The sequence below is a fragment of the Seriola dumerili genome, unplaced genomic scaffold, assembly GCF_002260705.1.
Source record: "Seriola dumerili isolate Sdu_G_001 unplaced genomic scaffold, Sdu_1.0 BDQW01000468.1, whole genome shotgun sequence".
Classification (NCBI taxonomy): Eukaryota; Metazoa; Chordata; class Actinopteri; order Carangiformes; family Carangidae; genus Seriola; species Seriola dumerili.
In genome coordinates this window covers 1,446,014-1,467,484 of record NW_019174723.1, presented here as the reverse complement: position 1 = coordinate 1,467,484, position 21,471 = coordinate 1,446,014, and the positions used below count along the sequence as shown (strand labels likewise).

At 38.7% G+C, this 21,471-nt stretch overlaps 2 protein-coding genes across 2 annotated transcripts; both read right to left on the bottom strand.

The window, feature by feature from the left end:
• Positions 1 to 2,406: 2,406 nt before the first annotated feature.
• On the bottom strand, positions 2,407 to 7,226 carry ocstamp (osteoclast stimulatory transmembrane protein). The gene is made up of 3 exons (XM_022763363.1): positions 6,891 to 7,226; positions 4,580 to 5,594; positions 2,407 to 4,473 (listed from the first exon to the last, which is right to left on the bottom strand). Exons 1-3 carry the CDS (start codon positions 6,923 to 6,925, stop codon positions 4,120 to 4,122), a joined length of 1,404 nt encoding a protein of 467 aa, XP_022619084.1. The 5' UTR covers positions 6,926 to 7,226; the 3' UTR covers positions 2,407 to 4,119.
• A 1,883-nt stretch (positions 7,227 to 9,109) lies between these two features.
• On the bottom strand, positions 9,110 to 17,074 carry slc13a3 (solute carrier family 13 member 3). The gene is made up of 13 exons (XM_022763115.1): positions 16,767 to 17,074; positions 15,476 to 15,741; positions 14,789 to 14,967; positions 14,067 to 14,136; positions 13,740 to 13,919; positions 13,529 to 13,654; positions 13,195 to 13,287; positions 12,987 to 13,091; positions 12,739 to 12,836; positions 11,515 to 11,627; positions 10,599 to 10,760; positions 9,676 to 9,813; positions 9,110 to 9,597 (listed from the first exon to the last, which is right to left on the bottom strand). The coding sequence occupies exons 1-13, from the start codon at positions 16,872 to 16,874 to the stop codon at positions 9,415 to 9,417; spliced, it is 1,821 nt and encodes a 606-aa protein (XP_022618836.1). The 5' UTR covers positions 16,875 to 17,074; the 3' UTR covers positions 9,110 to 9,414.
• Between the last annotated feature and the right edge of the window lie 4,397 nt (positions 17,075 to 21,471).

Sequence of the window (21,471 nt, the reverse complement as noted above, 5' to 3'; positions counted from 1 at the left end):
GCAACAGTAATAAATATTTTCATAATAATGTATCAAATGACAAAAACCTATGACAATATGAAAAGGGGTCACTCGTAGTGATGAACCTACAGAGAATTATCACCTGAATCTGCAGCTTTATACTGAGTGTCAACTCGTTTAGCTGTCTGGCCACAATGTCACTATTTTGATTAACTCCCACTGCTCTCATTGTGTTGTGTTTGGTCATTGATGGATTGATTGATTGAGAACTAGGCGGTCGTTTTCTCAGTAAAAAGCCCTAAAAACCCGCCAAACAGCAAAGCATCTGGTGTTCATCATGGAGCATTTAGGTGCTACAGAGCCAGATATTTCCCTCATGAGTCAATGGAATCCAAAACCAGAAACAGACAAGAGTGAATATTGGACTCCGATTCATCAGGTGGCCAGAAACATGAATCCAAATCAATGATAGTCTCACTCTGTATTTGCAGGATGTGTAAATAAGCAACTGTTTGCTAACAAGTTCACCATATCAATGTAAAAAGTGATGATATGTTTCCACTGCCCCCAAGTGGCCAAAAAATGCAGGTTTATTGCAGGTTTAATATATCAGTGACTGAGATTTTCACACCAACCTCATGCTTTTGAGGGAATTAGAATTATCAATTTCAAAATTTATGGCAAACATAACAAAATTATGAATATACCAGCTACTCTCTATTATCGGATAAAAAAATGCTAAATAAAAGGCCAACATTATATGACATATTTAACTGTTTTTATTAAACTTTTTGATTTGATGCAAACTAAAGCGAAGGGAAAATAACTACCAATAGAGATAACATTTCACAAATACAATCACAAAAATCCATAAAGACGTGTATTCTGCATTTTTTATAGTTGACTTTGGCAGGAATAATTAAGATGTATTGTCCTCAGCATATAATCATTATCATAATATAGCCATGATTTGTAACTATCTGTTTTTTTAAACTAATATTGCTAGGGTAGTAAAAGTCTAAAGACCCTCACCTTCTCTCCCAGAGAAGTCAGACTACCCTCTAATATTACCCCCCTCTTTTCTGAAATAAAGCAGAAATAAAACATTCACAGTTGAATGAAGTTGAGAAAATAAAATCATGGGAGAATAAATTAACATTTTCAAGAGAGGAAAATTTGCAGCTTACCATCCTTTTCCAAGAGGCAGAGCTCACTCTGACATGGTTGCAGCACTCAGGTGCAGTCAACCAAGAAACACAGATGACTGCTTAGTCCTCCTCCAGAGCCGCTCTGGTCGTCCACATATGTCTCTCTCTCCCTCTTTATTTTCCCAGTGCACCCCTCCCTACCTCCCTCTCACATCACACACCACTTTATCCACACTGATACACACTGCTTTTGTTCAGCCACCAACTTGAAAATCAATTCCACCTCCTCCCCATCCAAGCTCAGGATGTCATGTCAACCACTGTGTCCATGGATGTGACCATAAACCCTGTAATTATTGAAAGAACGGAGGAGGTAGCCTGCAATTCAACACATCATCCACTGCAGTGACTCGCCATTGAACTGAAATGGCACTAATTGTCACTTGCAGACATAATTTAGTTAACACTTCATCTTATATGAAAGGACAAATTGACATCCTCAGATTCGCTGGGTTAGCGTTCGTTCAGGAGATGAGAATTAGAAATAAATTTCTTAACTCCTGAGGGACAAACAGGAACACACATCAGAAGATTAAGATTCTTGCTATTCCTGTGACATTTGGGAAAGCTTTCACAGCTCCCGGCAGTCTGTCTGACTGTGTGCTAGATGCTGATGCTGCTACAGCCGGGTGCACCCAATATCTGAAGACATTAGATTAAGATTAAAACCCATCGTTCAAAAAACAAAAAAACAAAAAAACTAATCTGTTTCTCAAAGCTATCAAAACAGATTCCAACAAACCACTTCGTGCTTGGACCGCTCTTTGACCCTCAATCTGTAGACAACACTGTCAGTATGAATGCCAATACATGAGAGATACTTGCATTTTCGTAGAAGAATAGTTTTCAGGCGGTCCACCAGACTGTCTCTAATGAACAGATAACAGCTTCACAGGAGGAAAAAAAAAATCCTGCAGAACAGCTCCAGGTAATTGTCCGCCTTAACTGCTGCATACTAAGATGTCTGTCATATATTGTGTCTAACAACTATTGTCTCTTCATTCACATCTTTATCAATATTTATATCTTATTTTTTTTCCTAACAGTCCACTGGTCTGAAGATAAATGGAGACTCATGCTGTGCATCAAAAATATGTAATAAGTTTCTAAATGTGTCAAACCTTTCAGGCTGAACTTTGAGGAATATGTAAAATGAAAGACATCTAGGATATTTTCATTTGTCACTTTTAATGTTTTACATCATATAGCTTCAATGAAGAGCTGGAACAAGCTGATACAGAATATATTCAGGAGGATATAGCATATGTTGATTTGTGTGACTTTAAAGCTACTAAAGGAGAGACAGAAGGGGGAAACTTGGGCGTTAGGGGTTAATTTTTTATTTACATTTTTAGCAATAATCCACCTTTCAGTTAAGTGCATTTCCAATGAGCTTAAGACCAGAGCTGTCACACACTCTTAGTAAGCAACACACTGATGTGGGAATTCATAGTAACAGGAAAATATATGAATTATTTATAATTTCTGGACCATCATCTTTACACAGACTGCTGCTGAATTTTGAGACAATCATGAAGTGGCTAAGAAGTCAGGAGTAAAAATAGATGATAAAGAGGTTTTCTATTATTATTCTAAGATGAGGTCTTCAAATAAACTCCTGAAGCCTCATGGGAATTTTAAGCAGGAGCGTACTGATATGCAAAGGAGTTTTTCAGAGAAAGGAAGTGATTCTTTTTTTATAAGGCCGCACTAAAATAGGCTGGTGAATTATTTTATGTGTGCATGAAACAGATTCATTTAATTTATTATGGTTATCTAGGCCAATACAATATTTTAAAAAAATTGCCTAGATCTAATCTATCAGTGCTCATTTACAGACTGGAGGTACTATATTATGTGCTGTCCTCATTTGTCCAAAGCACCATAGTGGCATCTAGTGGGACTGAGGAGTAAAAAAAACAAACAAAAAAACCCCCACAAGAAATAGCCACAATCACACAAGAGAAAAAACAACACTGCACACACAGCACAGAAAAATACAATGTACAGTTTTCTTTCCTCTGAAAAGAAAACAAAGAAGCTGTTACCAGGCATGTGTAGGTCAAAAAAATAAAGAGTGGATGTAAAATCAGCAGATGTTGTGCACCATCTATAAAAACCACATCAGGTTTAAGTGTGGGCGCCTGAGAGGAGCCTGTAGAGGGGTGACACGCTTGCAAAAGAAAAGGTGTTGGCAGTGACTCATACACAGGAAGCCCTTTCTTCAGTTTATGTTTTTGCTAGAACAGAATGATATACGACCTAAGAAGAACTGTACTGTAGACAAGGCTTGGAGTCGACAGCCACACTGACAGCTCTGTGAGGCAGAATTTAACAGTGCTTTGAACTAAATGCTGCATGCTCACAATCTTGAGCATCTTAGTTTTGTGTGTTAGCACGCTAACATTTGCTAATTAGCACTAAACACAAAGTTATATGTGTTGCAGGAATTGGCAGCTAAAGTACTGAATAATTAAATTTTGGCCTGATGATTGGATTAAAAGTTAAGCTAACAAAGTTATCCATTGTTTGTTGAGACATTTCAATCTCGACACTAGAGGAAAAGTAAGGAAATCACCAAAATCATTAGATACATGAATTTCTCTACTTCATTTTGTGCCAATTCATCAAGTAACTTTTGAGATTTCATAAAACTTTGACCTGCCGGTGATGCTACATGACAAGTCAGGGGACCTTTAAAGTTATGAGGATTCATTGTTTTGGCACAATATCTGTGACAGATCCCATGACAATCCATTCAATGGCTGTGGAGACATTTCACTAAAACCCTAAATGTTAAACTCATGGTGGCGTCTGAGGAAAAGCTTCATCCTCTGGGGACCAAAATATGCCTCTAGAGAATTTCTTGGAGATATTTCCATCTGGACCAAAGTGGTGGAATGACTGATATTTCCATGCAGCAGGCAAGGCCAAAAATATCAAAACAACTTCAACCACAGGCAACCTGAACAGAAACAGGCTCTTTTTGCTCTTTTTTATTCTGTTTCTCTTGTATTTTCTTCATCAAGTAGGCCATCCTCCTCTCCTCCTGCTCTCTGAAAAAGGATGCAGAGATTTTCCTGCGCAGCCGTCTGGCGTAGACCTCGAGGAACACCAGAGAGTAGCTCATCAGCCAGAGACATCCCAGCAGGAGTGTGACTCTCAGGTCTGGAGCTGAAGTTGTCACATCACAGAGCGAGGGCTCTGGGCTGAATGTCCACTTGTAATCCCTGTGGAAGTTGGTTAGCTCCTGTGTGACGCAGAATTGTGGGATAATACAGGATGCAGGGGAGAAGAACTGGAGCTAAAAGACAAAAGCAAATACACGAAAAGCCTAAAAGCGATGAAAAAAATGCTGCATGTACAATAAAAGGAGCAGTCATGGAGAAACGGTCTGTGTACTGTCTTACCTTATAATTGACACTTATGCCGGCAGATGTAGGTGGAAAATCCAGTAACCAGGGCACAATCACCTCAACTATGTGATGTACAACGTGATCCAAAGCTACTATTGCAGTTATTGCAATGAAATATAACGTCACCACAACCAATGACATGAAGCAAGAGGTACACTCCTGATTTGTTACTTCACAGCTTGCGGAATTTATTTTTATTTTAGCTGGTCTTTTGTTACCAGTGGCAGTTGCTTTTTTCAGGAGATTTCTGGAGGTGTAGCCATTATCAAACTGAACTGATGTCAGATAAGATTTCAAGTAGCGTGCGCATTCAAAGATTAGCAAAGCAACAAAAACAGCAGCAAGGATTCGGTTCGCCAGCAGTTTACACTCTTTCAGCAGGTTCCTGGTGTGTGAGAAGTTGACCTCCATCTGCCCAATCATTTCATTAAACCGGCGTTTGACTTCTGACACATTAACATTTGTGAAATGATCTAACTTCCTTAAATTAGTCACAAAGCTCAAGTCTTCCCTATTCATTTTGATGGTTTCTTCAACAAGGTCTCGCTTCACTTTGTTCAAAGGTTCAGATGAATTTAATAAAGTCTTTGTGAAACCCTCAGCGGTGCACTTCAGGATGTGTGCCACCGCCCCTACATTCACCGTAATATTAGGGATGACGTTCACCACTAAAATCATGACAGAGGCTGAGATGAGGAGTTTGCGCCCCTGTTTGGTACAGACAGTGGGCAGAATCATAGTCAGCACGCAGCGCAGAGGGTGACACAGGGATGAGACCAGAAACATGGCCACAGAGTAGATGCAGGTGGTCTGAGCAGAGGCTTCATGGTCATATCTCAGAGTCTTGGACAGCCAGTGATGAAGCAGGCCACCGGTGATGATGGCGAGTGTGAAACAGAGGGACAGCAGAGTCAGGATGTGTCTTCCAGCAGGTGAAGGTGCAGAGTAAACATCCCAGAGATAAAGCAGGAAAGATATTGAAGCCTGTCTGTAAAAGCTGGCTCTGCTCCTGAGGATGGAAAAAAAAAAATACAACTTTAACAACGTCAAGGAAACACTTTGAGAAATACGCTTATTTTCCTTACAGATGAGATCATTACAGATGAGATGATTGATACCACTCCCATTTCAGGATGCTAAATCAGAAGATACCACTTGCAGCATGTTAGCTTAGCTTAGCATAAAGGACAGCTGTAACAAAGTGACACCACATAACACTTTGCTTTTTGTGCGGATTAAACAAAACGAGATATAACATGGTAATTATTGAGCTTTAAAGGTGCAGGTAGAGGGATTTCTTACCGTTGGACAGAGTCACTAGCTGGTTCTCCATGTTTCCTGTCTTTATGCTATGCTAAGATAACTGTGTCCTGGTTCCAGCTTCATATTCAACCAACAGGTATGAGATCTTCTGACTGATCTTCTCATCTAACCCTCAGCAAGAAAGCTAATAAGCATAGCATTGTGGACTTTTGGGAGGCAGCAGGAACAAATTTTGACCATCGACATATCACCATTTAAATTAATGGTGAACTTATTATTTCACATCCAGCAATTACAGAGTGAGATTATCATTCATTTGAAGCTACAGGCCTCCAGATGAATATAAGTCCAATATTAACTTAGTTGTAGCTTTTTTTGGTGTCTTTCAACTTCAGAGGGAAATATCTGTCTCCTTAGCTGCTAAATGCTCCACTATGTTCACCAGTTACTGTATCTGTCTGCTGAGCAGGTACAGAGTACAGTGGGTTTTTGAGAGTGGTGAGAGTGAACCAAAACAGTAAAACTGCTGCAAGACAGGTAAACAAAGAACTGAAACTTAATATAAATCTCTTTAAATAAAAAAGGAGAGCTGCAGATTCAGGTGATAATTCTCTGCTGGTTCATCACTCGCATTGTTATCATTGTTGCATTGTTATTTGATACATTGTTGGAATAAAATACTGATTATAGCCACTTTTACTGTAAGAAGCTCTCACAGCTCAAAAATGCACTCACTAGCACCTCTACAGCTCGCTAATCAACACATTATATCTAAATTGTTTAATCCACACACAAACATAAATAGAAAAAAAGAAAATTTGAGGCTTTAGGGAGAGTTATGTGCATAAACTATTTATTGACAATAAACAGTTTATTTCTGTAATGACTGTGATGACAAGTCTCCTGGAAATCAGTGCGTCTGGCTCTTATAGACAGACAGACAGATAAATAGATGGGAAGTTATTAGAATATTAAGGCTGAATTAATAAAATAATATAAACATAAAACATAACATAAAACAATAGAACATAAAAAATCTTACCTGAGAGGAGTAATAAATGTCTCGGTGATAAACATCCTCTGATGTTAGATTTAGGAAAAGCAGGACTGGGAAGTGATGGAGGACTATGAAGGTAAAAAGGGGAACTTCTCTGAACAGTCATGGTCATGTTGATGGTTGTGGGCTGCCTGCAAGTTCCCACGTAGGAAACGAGAAGAAAACTCTTCTCTATGTAAACCATACATGAGACAGAATCATATGGAGAGGCATGACACACTCACACACACAATGTGACAAAGGGCACACTAACCACAGTACAGTTTTAGGGTGACATACCAGACCAGTGTGATCACACATACTTCGTATAAAGTCCCTCTACAAAAGTGTGTAGCTTGACACTTGAGCCTTTTAACACTGATCTGCTGGAGGGGGAAAGTTTGGCTGCATTCAGACTCATTGCTGAGCCGTTTCCTGTTTACTCTTTCCTCTAGTCTGTCAAATAGACTATAAAACTGATGACTGTTTCACATTTTCAAATCATATGCGGATGGTCCTGCCCACTTGGAACTCAGGCCCACCAATCACAGGGCTTGAAAGTCACATGAAAGAAATGAATAAACACCAATCCATAGCTATTTTTAAATATTCTCTAGATCACGGGACAAATTAAAATAAAAATGTTAATATATTTGTTTACTACTTAATAATAACTGTTTCTGAATGGCAATAGCAACATTTTGTCAGAAGCTCATCTGTCCATCATCTTCCTCTCTATCAGTGTAAAGCAGGTGCACTGGAGCAGAACAAGCTAGCTGCTTTTAGTTGAAAAAATGTATAAATGAATTATTATTTGTGAACTACAACCCCGAAGGTACATTTCATCAAGAAACATCTACACTCCAAACTTAAAATTCAGTTTTGATAGAATGAAGCAGCTCGGTTTGAGTATTATCTGTAGGTTCTCCTTTTGTCATTTTGCTGATTTGTTATTTAGTAGAACTTGTTTTTTTCCTGTGATTAGCTCACACCTTAACAAGCTAGCCACTATTCTAGTTGTCTTCTTCTCTTAAGTTACATTTGTTTCTTATTATTACTTTTAATCCTGTGGATTCTGTGGATGTTCGCCAGATTAATGAATCTGTTGTATATCCTATAGGGACTCAATGTTAATCTTTCACTGATGATTCTTTGTTAATCTTTCACTGATGGGCAATGTATAATTTGACAGTGTATACTTGTGTGAAAATATTCACCTTCACTCATAGAGGGCAGGAGAACGTTATTAGAACGTCACAAGACAGACACACACACACACACACACACACACACACACACACACACACACACACACACACACACACACACACACAATCTTATGTCACCAGAGAGAGATGGGATTCAACATAGAATTAGTTATGATCAACACAAAAAAAATGTCAGTTACATTAATTATGAGTAACAACAGAAGATTAAAGTATTTATTATCTCTGTTTGGATTCTCAAAAAGCAAAGCTATAAATCTACACTTAGTAGACACGTATTTTGTGTGGTGCTGACAGTAGGGTACATCCTGTCCTGCTCTGTCAGGTAATTTATAGTTTCACATCTAGACACCACAGGACCTTTTGCGCTGACCCTGCTAACACTGAGTAACCACAAAGACTTGCACAAGTTACCTATTGTTGTTGAGCCTTGTGACTTCAGACAGTTTACAACACCAAATAAACATTGTAAGGAATTTACCACTGTGTACTCTCCCTGGCTCTTGTTGTGTGTTCAGAGGCCAAAATGTGTTAAAAATTTGCGTTAAACCTGGTTTCATTTAGTTGTTGGTTTTCTATTAAAAATTAAAACACGATTTAACTGTTGCAGATATTCTGATAACAAGCCCCTTAGCGATAAACCTTCTCGTCACAGGCAAATACAGACACCACATACAACTAAATGATCATAATACAAACTCAAACAATTTATTTGTAACAGCAGTTATACTGTAAGAATGCAAATCACTTTGTAACAAAATTTACACATTCATTAGTCGGGGTAGATGTAGAAATGTAGAAAAGATTTAAAATATTGTTTATGCATTGTGGCTCTGGTCACGAAACACGTGCCAGATAATACATAAACAAGTAGCATGATCTCTTAGTGATTTTAACATAAATTATATATTTTTAAAATAATTATTCACAGATGTCTCTCTCATTCTTTCAGCAGAGGTCAGCCTTGTTGCATCCATACAAACAGCACACTCTACGGACTGGAGTTTCAAAACATGTTTTTAAAAAAATACTTAAAAGCTTGAGTTGTTGTTTACTTACAATTTAGTGTGTGCCAAGATTTCACAGCATGAAATCTTGACAGTTGAGAGCCTAAACAGACACTTGAATACAACAAACTTATTAAAAGCATCATAACAGGTAATAGCTGAAGCTCCCAGAGCATTTTGACATTGTAGTGACACAGTGTAGATGTCTACTGACAGACTTTTGTCCCTGTTTAGTATTAAATCTTTACACAATCCTCTGATACTTCTCCTGTGCTCCTGCTGAGACTGGGTGAGTGTTCAGAGAGTAGCGTTGAGCGACTGGACAGATGAGAAGTGCACATCAGTAACAACAGCAGACTTGTTGATGGACTGAGCCCATTCTGGATACATGTTCAAGTTAAACATGGCAACGCCCCATGTGTTCATGGCCAGAGAGACAGAGAGGACACCCAGGATGTTCATTACAATGCCAGTCTTCACCTGCGAGGACATGAGGATATGTGATAAACTGCAATTCATGTATGATATTGTTGTAAAATGCTGCTGTGATGATCTTACCATGTCTTTGACCATGAGATGACCTGATGCAAAGGCGATGGAGTTGGGGGGCGTGGACACTGGCAGCATGAAGGCGTATGAACATCCTACTGTGGCAGGTATCATGAAGTACAGAGGGTTCACTGAGATATGAATAGCCTGCAGAGGCAAAGACAAAGACCAAAACATTTTTGGGACAGGATATTATGCACCACAGCACTATACTGGGCAGGTTTATCTATAGTTGCACTCTTTAAAACCTCAGACCACTGGTGGTGCTAGATGAAAAGTCAAGGGACCAAAATCATTGGGATCTATCCACTGGGGCTCATGAATGTTTGTACAAAGTCTCATGTCAATTCATCGAACGGCTGTTGAGATATTTCAGTCTGGAACAAAGTGCCACCTGACTGACACACTGCTAGCATGGCTATATGTTTGTGATATAAACAGCAGCAATTTCTTCAGTCTAATAAACGTTCGCTTCCCTCTAGGTGTGTGAAGCCATGCAGATAGTTTTGGCTTAATTTGTAAGCAATTTGAGATATCTATATCTGAGATTTCTCTCTCTGTTTTGTTTAGTTTAGTTTAGTTTAGTAGTATTTTTTACTTTAACTGTGTTCTTTACAGTATAGGTACCATTGCAAAGTGCAAAAGCTCCAGTTAATAATTACTGCCACCAGCAGTTAATGTCCAACAGGCTACAAACATAAGAACATCTATTGAAAGAGTTTAACAAGTCTACTAAGCCTTCGGCCAACAGAAAGGATGAGGTCAGCAACAAAACCTGTTCCCTGTCCAGTTCATGAGTTTCCATTGCTTTAGCTCGACTCTCACAGCTTGTCTGCCTGACTGTCAACTTCATCGACCCGTTACACAACAGGAACACATAGTTAAATAAAGTCTAACTCTCTACATATCTGTAAGTTGAAGACCAGTCTCACCAGTTCAGCAATGACAGGTAAAAATATGATAATTGTGGCCGTGTTGCTGGCGAACTCAGTGAAACAGGCCAGGAAAGCAGTGATCAACATCACAGCTGCAGCAGGGGGGACCTCGGCCAAAGGTTGGAGGTGGCCTCCGATCCAGGAGGCAAGGCCAGACTCCTGCCAAACGCCACAAGATTGGGGTTAAAGGTCAAAGATCAAATCACAACATAATAAAGCAGAGTCGAGAACAGACCCAAACAGAGCAGAGCGGCACAGAGGCAACAGGAGAGAGGGGAGATACATTTTTATCACACAGGCTTATGACAACGTTTTTCAACTTAGAGTCACTGATCCTGCATCCAGCTGGAAGGAAACATTAGCAAACAAACTAAATCTGACAGGAAGAGTTTCATATTTGGGGATATGTGTTTCTTTGCAGACAATTATATGCTACAACCAGCAGCCTGTTAGCTTAGCTTAATATAAAGACTGGAAACAGGTAAAGAGCTAGCAAGGCTCTGTCCAAAAGATTAAAAAAATTAATCTGTCCACCAGCCACTCTAAAACTCACTAATTAACATATTACAGCTTGCTTGTTTAATCTGAACAAAAAACAAGAAACTGTGAGGGGGTTATAGATTCTTATCCAGGAAGTCACTGCACAGACACCCCCCCAAAACCACAATTTGTTGTTTTTACATTTTGGTTTTTGTTCAGTATATACAAAGGAGATATGTGATAGAGTGGTGCAGGTGGATTTTTTTTACCCCTGGCTGGTTGTTTCCCTCTATCTGCAGTCTTTATGCTAAGCTATGTTAACCAGAAATGTCGACCTACTGATTTGAGAAACATAAGAGAACATGATGAACACTCATCCAGTCGTATTTCATGACAAGTTTTTGGCCGTTTTGACATGGACCAACATCTTTACCTCACAACCTTTGGCCATTGCAAAGCCGCCTCCAAGCAACAGAATGATATTCCAGGGAACAGAGTCCTGGGCTTTCTTCCATGACAAGAGAGGAACATAAGGAGTGTTTGAACCTGAGGAAAAACAACATGGGACAAAACAATAAAAAAAACATTGTTTTAAATCAAGACTTTTATATATGCAGTAAAATATAATTCAGTATGAGGCTGTGCTGTTTCAGCATTTGTAGATGTTTATCACAATTGACTTCTCCCTGGATATATTTAGGACGTCATTTTTTCTACAGCGTTATTGACGCAAGGTGAGATTAATGCAGTTGAAGTAAACTTCTTAAGTGGTCGTTCAAAACCACGTCAGTATAAACAATGTCTGGTTTACTTCCTGTGAATACAGCGGATGCATTTTACAGATCACAAATCATTTATCAGTGCCTAGATTCATTTTCAAAACACTCAAAACAATAACAGAAACACGAGCTGAAACTTTGAACTGCCTTTGGCAACTAAAAAATCAGCATTTTAAAGAAAAAGAGGCGCAATTCTTGCTCCATTCTAAATTTTGACCTACATTGAAAGGAACAAATGAACCCCATGATTTGCTTTTTCTGCTTGCATCCAGTGGTTTATTTGACCAGCTGAACATAATATACACAATCGCACGCACACGTGTCTTCAACACACACAAGACACGTGCATACAGTTTGTGCGCATGCTCACACACACGCGCACGCACGCACACACACACACACACACACACACACACACACACACACACACACACACACACACACAAAAACAAAACCCCCAAAGTGTGACAACATAGCTTTGAGAGCTTATTCTAATCAGAAACAGAGAAACTACAGTCTCACTTCCAGACGGGAAATTTACCCAGACTCTCTAATCTACATTATTAACATTCCTCAGCTTATTTTCACTATTCTGCAACAGAGTCACAGTCTTGAATGTATTTGAATCTTTCACAAATATATCAAAATTAATATTAATTTCTGACTTGACCTGATGCAACTGCTCATTTCCAGTTGTTTTAGCTCTTAGATGGATGGCACTCTTATTTCATCCTTTTTTTTTACAGCACCTTGCTTATTTATAATATCCAATATTTTATACTATCAGTCATTAAAATAATAGTTTATAATGTTAATTAGAATAAATTCTGTTTCTTGTAAATTAAAAGTATAGGTGTATTGTTTAAGAGGTCACTGACCTTGAGGGTCGAACCACCAGCTCAGAGAAGGTTTCTGTGAGGGGAAGAAGAACAATATGGACACAATGATCACACCAGTCACTGCATCTGAGACATACCTGCAGGACAACAAGAGGAGGACATAATTAACCCAAAAGAATAATCAACAAGCATCTCATATCATCTCATATAGATTCTGCAATAATTTCTTTTAACATAAAAAAACTATTGTACTGAATAACAGACTACATCAAGTGTGCCTTTCTTACCCTTTTTTAAAAAACACAGACCAGCCAGTGACAAATTTGGGATCTCGTGTGAACAGGAGAACAGCAAACAATATGAAAAAGAAAGAGATGGCTCCCTCTGCAAAACTGAAATTGAGTAAGAGTGAAAAGTCAGTTAAAGGCTCAGTGATAAAAACGTACTCATTCACCATCTATTGCATGAGATTTGAAGACATACACGAGTCCTCACTTTATGGGCCCTAGTTTCCTGTAATCCTCATCTATTACAGCCTTGGCTCTGGCCTCTGCCTGGGCTCTTCGGTCATGCCTCTTGAAACACAATCTGCATAACATAAAAGAGAGAAATTACTGCATATTATAAAGAAAAACAAAGAGTAATCTGCCTGATAATTAAAAGTGTTTTCCCACATATGAAATCAAAACCATAGTCATAACATTTGGCCTTTACTGATGTGTGTTTGTAGGGTGATTAGTGTGCGTAGCTAGAAATCATAAGGATATCAATACAGGTATCAATTGAAAATTCTTTATCTGCAACAAACAAACACATTACATCACTTTACCGTGTGTTCAATCCCCCATAGAGAAACGCAATCCATATCCATCCCAAAAACAGGAAGAGAAGCATGAGCGGGAAAGCGAATGCAAACCAAGAGCCAAAGTTGATGAGGTCGCAGTCTGGGAAGTAGCTTTAAAGCAAAAGGGTTGTTGTCAAACAGAACCGGAAAATGACCACTTCTCTGTTTGAATGCTGCACGAAATAAAAAGCTGTACCTTTTCAGCTGTCCAATCATGATGAGGTTGGGTGCGGTGCCGGTGAGCGTAGCGGTCCCTCCGATACTGGCCGCATAAGGAATACAGATCAAGAATCCTTTCCACACCTTCAGCTGATACTGCGACTCTGATCGGATCTCCTCAGCTGTCCTCGTGTCACTCTGCTCTGTCCCATCCGTCCTTTTCAAATTATAAGAGACTTATCATTATTTTTACATGATAAAGTTTATTTTCTTAAGGGTCATACTTCCTTAAAAAAAACAAACACAGAATCCAAACACCATCTGGGATTGAAAGGACTGTGGATGATCTCTGTGTTCTTCTTACCCATCTATTGATAGTATTTGTTTTTCTGAGGGCACGGAGGGCAGTGAATGCAGCTTTGAAGTAGACTGACCTGAAACGAAGTGAAGCAAAGAGTTTGTGTGTCAGCTTTACATCATATGTATAAGAGTGAATGAATGAGTTATATTATGAGTTTGAGCTCTTTTAGGAGCCAGTGCTTTTTGGTATATTTAATATATGACTGAGTCAATAAAGCATCATTAATCAATTACCACTTGAATATTGACTAACTTTGTATCCGAGGACTCACTGTATTGGAAAAACTGCACAAAGTTCACATCTTAGATTACATATTAAAGGCTCATGCAGACGAGGTTAACACAATGCAAAAATATTTGCTGTCTGTGTACATCTTTTTTGTAAAGTGTGGACACATAAACCCACATTACTAAACCTGCATGAATTGATTTTTTTTGGGGGCAGTGGTACAAGCTGTAATGACATCACTGGCACATCATCACTTGACAACTGACATGACATGACAAACAGGTTGTTTATTTACACATGCAGTCAACATAGAGCTACATTATCATTCATTTGGAGTCATGGTTGTGGTGTCTCTGGTCTCTACCAGCTCTAAACAATGAGTTGGAAGATGCTAAAATGCTCCTTTGTTAATAGAAAAAATATTAATTAAAGCAGCTTTAACTAACAATTAGTTGGCGATTGGTTAGTAAATTTGTAAAAACATAGCTACAACGTACCATTTATTATTTCGCCCTCTGGTTCCTCTGTGCACTTGCACTTTTGTTTCAGGGTTTCCAGGTCTCCAAACAGACTCTCCAGGATGGCGTTAGCAATAGGGAGCATCATGGCTGTTGTGGCCGTGTTGCTGAGCCACATGGACAGGAAGGATGAAGTCATCATCATTCCCAGTATGAGCCTGGGAAACAATATGATCCCCAATGTTAAATCAGTAACACCAAACACCATCACAAACTCCTGCTTCAAGGAATGAGTTGGGTCTATTTTCTTACTGTCAATAAATCACATCAAAAGACCAAAACCAACAATGTTTGTTTGTCGATGCTCAGACTTCCCAAACCTGCTGTCATTGCTCTCAGCTCGGAGTCTGCGATGACGAAACACATAAATCTTTAGAATACCTCTCAAACATTTATACATTTGCTTTTAAAAAAGCTGACAAACAGGAGTCATGATGATGTAGGGGACTGTTTTGAGCTGTGGATTAATACACAGTGAGTGTCGCCCAGTGTAGTGGTATGGTTTTAATAGTTTTTGGACAACAAAGGAGCACTATGGCACAGATCCTACAAACAATACTTGTTAGTGGGATCAAGTTTGTTGGGTTTGGTCTTTTCCTGACAATGAGATAAATATAGAATCACCAGATTTATCCTTTAAACATACTTCCAGCAAAGCTTTCTCACCAGGCTGGTTTGACCCCGACAATACTAAGGACCTTCAGGGCTATTCTGCGATGCAGGCCCCACTCCTCGATTGAAGACGCCATCACGAGGCCACTGAGGAAGAGAAAATTGGTTTCCAGGAAGTACTGGGGGCAGACTTTTTTGGATGGAAGAATTCCCAGTGTTGGGAAGAGACAGACTGGAAGCATCGCCGTGACAGCCAGAGGAAGGGCCTCTGTGCACCAAAACATAGCCATCAGCACCACCACATAAAGACATTTTCCCTCCTAAAAGATAAGCAACATGTGGTGGTTAATGTTCAGTCAACTAACAAAACAATAAAGAGATTTCACAGGTAAAAAGGAAGCAATCAAATGAGCTGCAGGGTTGTGTTTCACAGATGATGGACTACATGTTGTTGGGGGCATCAATGACACAGCATTGCCCTTCAGAAAATAAAATTACTGTGTGTGTGTGTGTCAGAATGAGAAAGACAGAAAGCATTGTGCATGTGTTCATTTGTAGAAAATAAATAAGAAAAATTAAATGCATACTAAATGTTGACAAACCAATATAAACATAATAAATAATATAAACCTTTTAGATTTATTGAGTCTTTACTAGGGCTGCAACTAACACTTATTTACATTAACTGCTCATCTGCTGAATATTTATTAAATTAATTGATTCATTTTTTGGCTGATGAAATGTCAAAAATGTTGAAAATATATCAATCACAACTTCCCAGAGCCCATGGTGACATTTTCAAATGTCCTTTTTTGTTCGATCAAAAGTCCAAAACTAAAAGATATTCAGTTTACAGTGTTATAAGTCAAAGATTAGCAGCAAATCCTCTTTGAGCAGCTGGAACCAGAGAATATTTGGCAATTTTTTTTCACTATTTGGGCTTAAAAAATGACTAAACTGCTTAATGTATAATTTCAATAGTTGCATTTTATTATTCTATAGATTAAGAATTTATCAACTAATCGACTGATAGCGTCAGCTCTGATTGAGGGTTTTCGTCAAGTCCTGTAATCAAGCAATGGGCATTTTTTCTGGTCAGTCTTTCGAAAACTATCAATTAATGCAAATTAATGGCGTCTGTATGAAAAATAGGGTCATGAATGAACAAACTGATTTTAGACATTAAACCTCCTGCCTGTGATTTTATCCATGTCCATATCAGATAAGACAGAGGTGTTTTAGGCCTGTGTGAATTAACCTGACTCGTTCATCATTCATGGAAAATGCTAGAAACGTTAAGATGCACACATGAACTCGTGAACTCACACAGTGTAAAACCACTCACCTTTTCCGGCAGAGTAAAAAGTAAAGGCAGGAACAGCAGCGGGGTGAGCAGGAGGACCAGCTGTTTGTGGACGGACCACAGCTTCTTGGACACAACTGACATTTTCATCTCCGGAGAAAAGTTTTGCTCCGTCTGAGGAGAAGGAGCTGCGGACTGGCTGAGAGGAGCCTGCTGGGCAGCACTTTGAAGCCTCTGGCTGAGTGTAGAGAAGATTAACTACACGCTTTGGTACACGTTAACTCCTCGTATGTTGGTGTCAAATAGTTAAGCTTTCTGTCAGGTTTCCCACCAGCAGGACTCACTCTCCTTGACAAGAGGAGTGAAGCATCTTTAGAGGCAGGGAGGTGGAAAAGTACAGCTCACACACTCACTACTGCTGAACTGACCATTGACCAAAAGCACTGTTTATCTGGCCAGTGATTCTCCAAACTTTTTTGCACCCTTCAGTGGTGCTACATTAGCCTAGCTTAACTCTTATTGGGTCCACCAAGAAAAATGAAATAAAATAAAAAAGGACAGTTTATTAATAAATTAATGCAACTACATTGTTTTTCAACTGATCACACTGTTTCTCTTGTTATGTTCTCCCACTGAAAAGTGATGTCCCCTTACAGTTAAAGTGCTCTTTTCACAATCTGCATTGCCTAACTTTTTTCTCCAGTGAAGTTGAATAAGACATTTTTTAAATTATGCCTACACATCTCGGTTAATGGACAAGAAAAATATGTAAAATGCAAGAAATAAAACATATTGTGTGACATAACCATAATGTAAAATTTAAACTTTTAAAATTACTAATGGTAATGTACAGCTCCACCGTAGCTCCAGCTATGCATTAAAGCTAAGTGCTAAAGTTAGCATGGTAACATACGTTTTAATGATAAGACAAGTTAAAAAAGTTCTTTACCAAACAGTTAACATGAGAAGACCATCAACTGGTTAAGACTCATTTCCAAGAAATGCCTCAACAATTATGCTAACAGTTTCTGTACATGTGAGCTCCTTTCCAGGAAGGTATTAAGACATTTTGTGGGAAAGTAGTGACCCACAAAATATAGTACAGTGCTACAGGATTATTGCATGCTGAGTCAGATTTAGCACATGTGAAGTTATATTCCATTATAGTGTTGCATTGTTGCAGTTACATTTCCCTTTTTAATGTAGCCCCGGTGTAAAAGTAAGGGATTAAAACATGTCAGTTCCTAATAAAGTTAGATGACAATAATTCTGTAAAGCAATTAAACTGAGAATAATCTAGTTTTAATAAAAGGGAAAATTGCTAACTTAAGATAAAGTAATCATAAGCAAAATATGATGTAAATAGTTAAACAAGTAGTTAAATTAACAGTTCTAAACAATATGGGCAGCAAACTTTGGTAAACTAAAAAAACATTCTGTGTCTTTAGTTACAGTTACTCTGATTGGTTTTCGCAGGTATCAGTCTGTGTCACCTGTGGTAATTGGTCAGAGGTGTGGAAGAGGGCGGGGTGAAAACAAAACCCGGAACTACAGAGAGAAGACAGGAGGGTAGAAATACTGACAAATCGCTAGCTAAAAACAGCTGGATAAAGTGTTTGTAAACAGAAGAAAAACAGTAGACAGCTGTGATTTTGCTTAATCACGGTTCGAGTAACACGTTGTACGAGTGTGTCTGTGCTAAGCTGAAGGCGGCGTGCCGCTGGACCAGAGGACGCCATTGCTAACCGGGCAGGACTCTCGTAGTGTGTCGGTGTATAGCACCTAAAGTTTACTAGTTGTAAGGTCCGAGGACACCATTGCTGATCGGACAATAAACTTTGAGTGTGGCTGAGCAACTACAGTCTACAAGCACAGAGGACGTCACTATTGATCGGAAAAAGCGGGTGGTGTTCATCCCGAGGAGGGATCACCACTGCCATCGAGCTTCTCTCATCGGAGCTGGACCTGTTCCTCAAGGACTGCCGCCAAAACTGTGAGTTGAACTTTCTGTGTGTTGCCCTGATGAGGATCACACGGGCCTGCAACGTTTTGTGTTTGGTGTGTGTAAGTGTGTGTGGGCCCACTACAGTTTTATTAAGTATCTGATGTTAATGTGTCATGGAGGAATAAGTAAATTGCCACAGACAAGACATTTTGTGTTTAGATATCTTGGTATATATGTCAGTTTTGGTTTAATATTATTTTGTAAGTTATTGGTTGTTATTTTAAAGTGGTCTAATTAGTCTTACTATGGGTTTTGATTTGTTTCAATTGTATGAGTTAATATTGTTTATATACTAAAAATACTGACAGTAAACATCTGTTCCTTTCAATTTTAACGAGTTGTTTGGGATCAGTCATTTAAAATATAGACAAACCAAAGTGAATATATATATATATACTGCTAAGATTGACAGGTTCTGTAATCATTAGTAGAGCATTAATCAGTTCACTCAAAACAGGTAAACCTTCGTGGTAGCAGAAGAAATTGAACCCAAACACTTCATCACTCCAGCCTAATGTGAGTAAAGCCACTTGAACACCTTATAGAGTGTAGGGGTGCTACATTTATATAGATTATTTTGAATCTTCAAAATAATCCTCGCATCTTGACAATGTAATGTAAAAGATGTCTGGATGTTCTCATTTTGCTAATGTTCCTGGAAGGATTCAGAGTTGTGTTGGTGAGCTCTTCAGAAACGTTATTGGGCTGTACTGTGTCCAGTTTGTCTTTGAGGCCCAGGGTTTGTTGGTTGTTCCTTTCTCATGGGCTCAAAAACAAGACTGTGACTTTGAAGTCGTGGCTCCTTAACTTTGCAACTCTCTCCCTTTCTGTGGACAAATTTAATATTTTACATTTTTTGTCATTCTTCTTGTATTTTATTGTGACAGTTTGTGATATCTGGTCTAGAAAGGGGCTACACCAAATTATGTACTATGTTGATTTTTGTAGTGAAGGCAAATAAATACATCCCCTGCAGTAAACAGGGTAATTGTGGTTACTCTGTTATGTCTTCCATAATTTGAGTGCTCTACTTTGCCACCACCCTGGGGCCGGAAATATTCTGCTTTGGGGTTGTGGCAGCCGATATCAAAGGAAACATTGTGCAGATAGAGAAAGATGGATTCCACTAAATATCAGCAAATTCTGAACGTAAGTGTCCTGATCCAAAGTAAAGCTCATGATCCACCATGAACTACCTCAAGAAGCAAAAGATGAAGCGTTTGAGAACTTGCTGAACTTGTAGTTATCTGCAGGAAGAGTGGGTGAATGCTGTGCTGCCACTGACTGAGATAACAAAACTCTGTGTGTGTGTGTGTGTGTGTGTGTGTGTGTGTGTGTGTGTGTGTGCAATCAGTACGCAGTTATTAGTTGATTAGTTACACCTGTTTGACAGCTCAAAATGTCTGATGTGAAAAAAGTTTACTGAACTTTATTTTCACTTCAGAGGTGGAGCTTGTTTTTCTCTATTGTCTTCTTCCATGAAGCCTTTAGTGTGCCAAAGGAATAAGTACAAACGTTTTCAATGTTTAAAAAGGTTAATATAAATTGATTAATTAAATTAAATTATGCATTAATAACTTTTGTGAACTTCTTTTAAGTTATTATATTTATAGTAATATTTTTATTTTAAACATTGAAAAAGTTTATACTTATTCTTGTGACTCCATCATTTTCCAAGACCAAATCCCACAGATCTTCTAACATGCACTAAAATAAGTCTTGATTTAGTTGATTGATTTTTATCTCCTCTGACTGTTGTGGTGTTGTCTGAGGATTTGCCAGTAGGTGGTGATCTGTGCACATTATTGTCCACACTGTGTACCTGCTGAGCTGCTCTCAGTGAGGCACCTCGCCTCCTGGATGAGCTCTAATCAATATTTACTAAAGGCAGTGATCCATGTAATGTGTTTCCTGCTTTAGTGTGACTTTGTAAACCAGGAGGAGAACTCAGTGGTGGATGATCGCTCCTCTGTGATAGTTTTTACCAGGTGTCTGCAGAATAAAAGCTGCTGGATTTCTTCACATCCCCTAACAGTGAAGGTCAACACAGACAGGAGAGCACAAACACATAATCCAGCATGCCAAGCTGCACTTTCACTTCACTTCACTTTACTTCTAAAACAGGAAGACAAGATTTAATTTGTTTATTGTTGTAATGTCACTGTTTCAGAATAATGTCATTCTTTTTTTGCGCTTAATTTAGGACAGGAACTAAAAGTGTAACATGCAGTGGGTGAAACCACAAGCTCAACGACTCATTTGAGTTTTCATGAGGAAGCTCAAAGCAAATATATTATTTTACATATTCCCGTGGATTGTTTAGATTTTGGATTTAAGTAATGAACTTGATGAATGTTGGTAAAAGATACTTTACAGTTTTCACAACGATTATATACTGCAATAGATTCCATTTACAAATACATGTGTGTGTGATTGTGGTTTGTTCCTCTATACAAGGTTTACATCCTCTTGTGTCACTTTGAATTTTTCCAAATTGAGGCCACCACAAACCCCCCCCAACATAAATCTATGTGAAAAAAAAATACAATAAATAAGAAATATAATCAGTTCCAGGTGCTGATTTAGAAGACTTTTCTGTGTATTTACATGATCTCTTTGAAGTCTCCAAACAGGTCAGGCAGTCAGCTTCACCACCTTCGTTGCTGTCGGTTTGAAGACCTGATGCGAATAACCTGAATGATCCGGGAAAGAGACAAAACAACACAGAATAAATCTATTAAA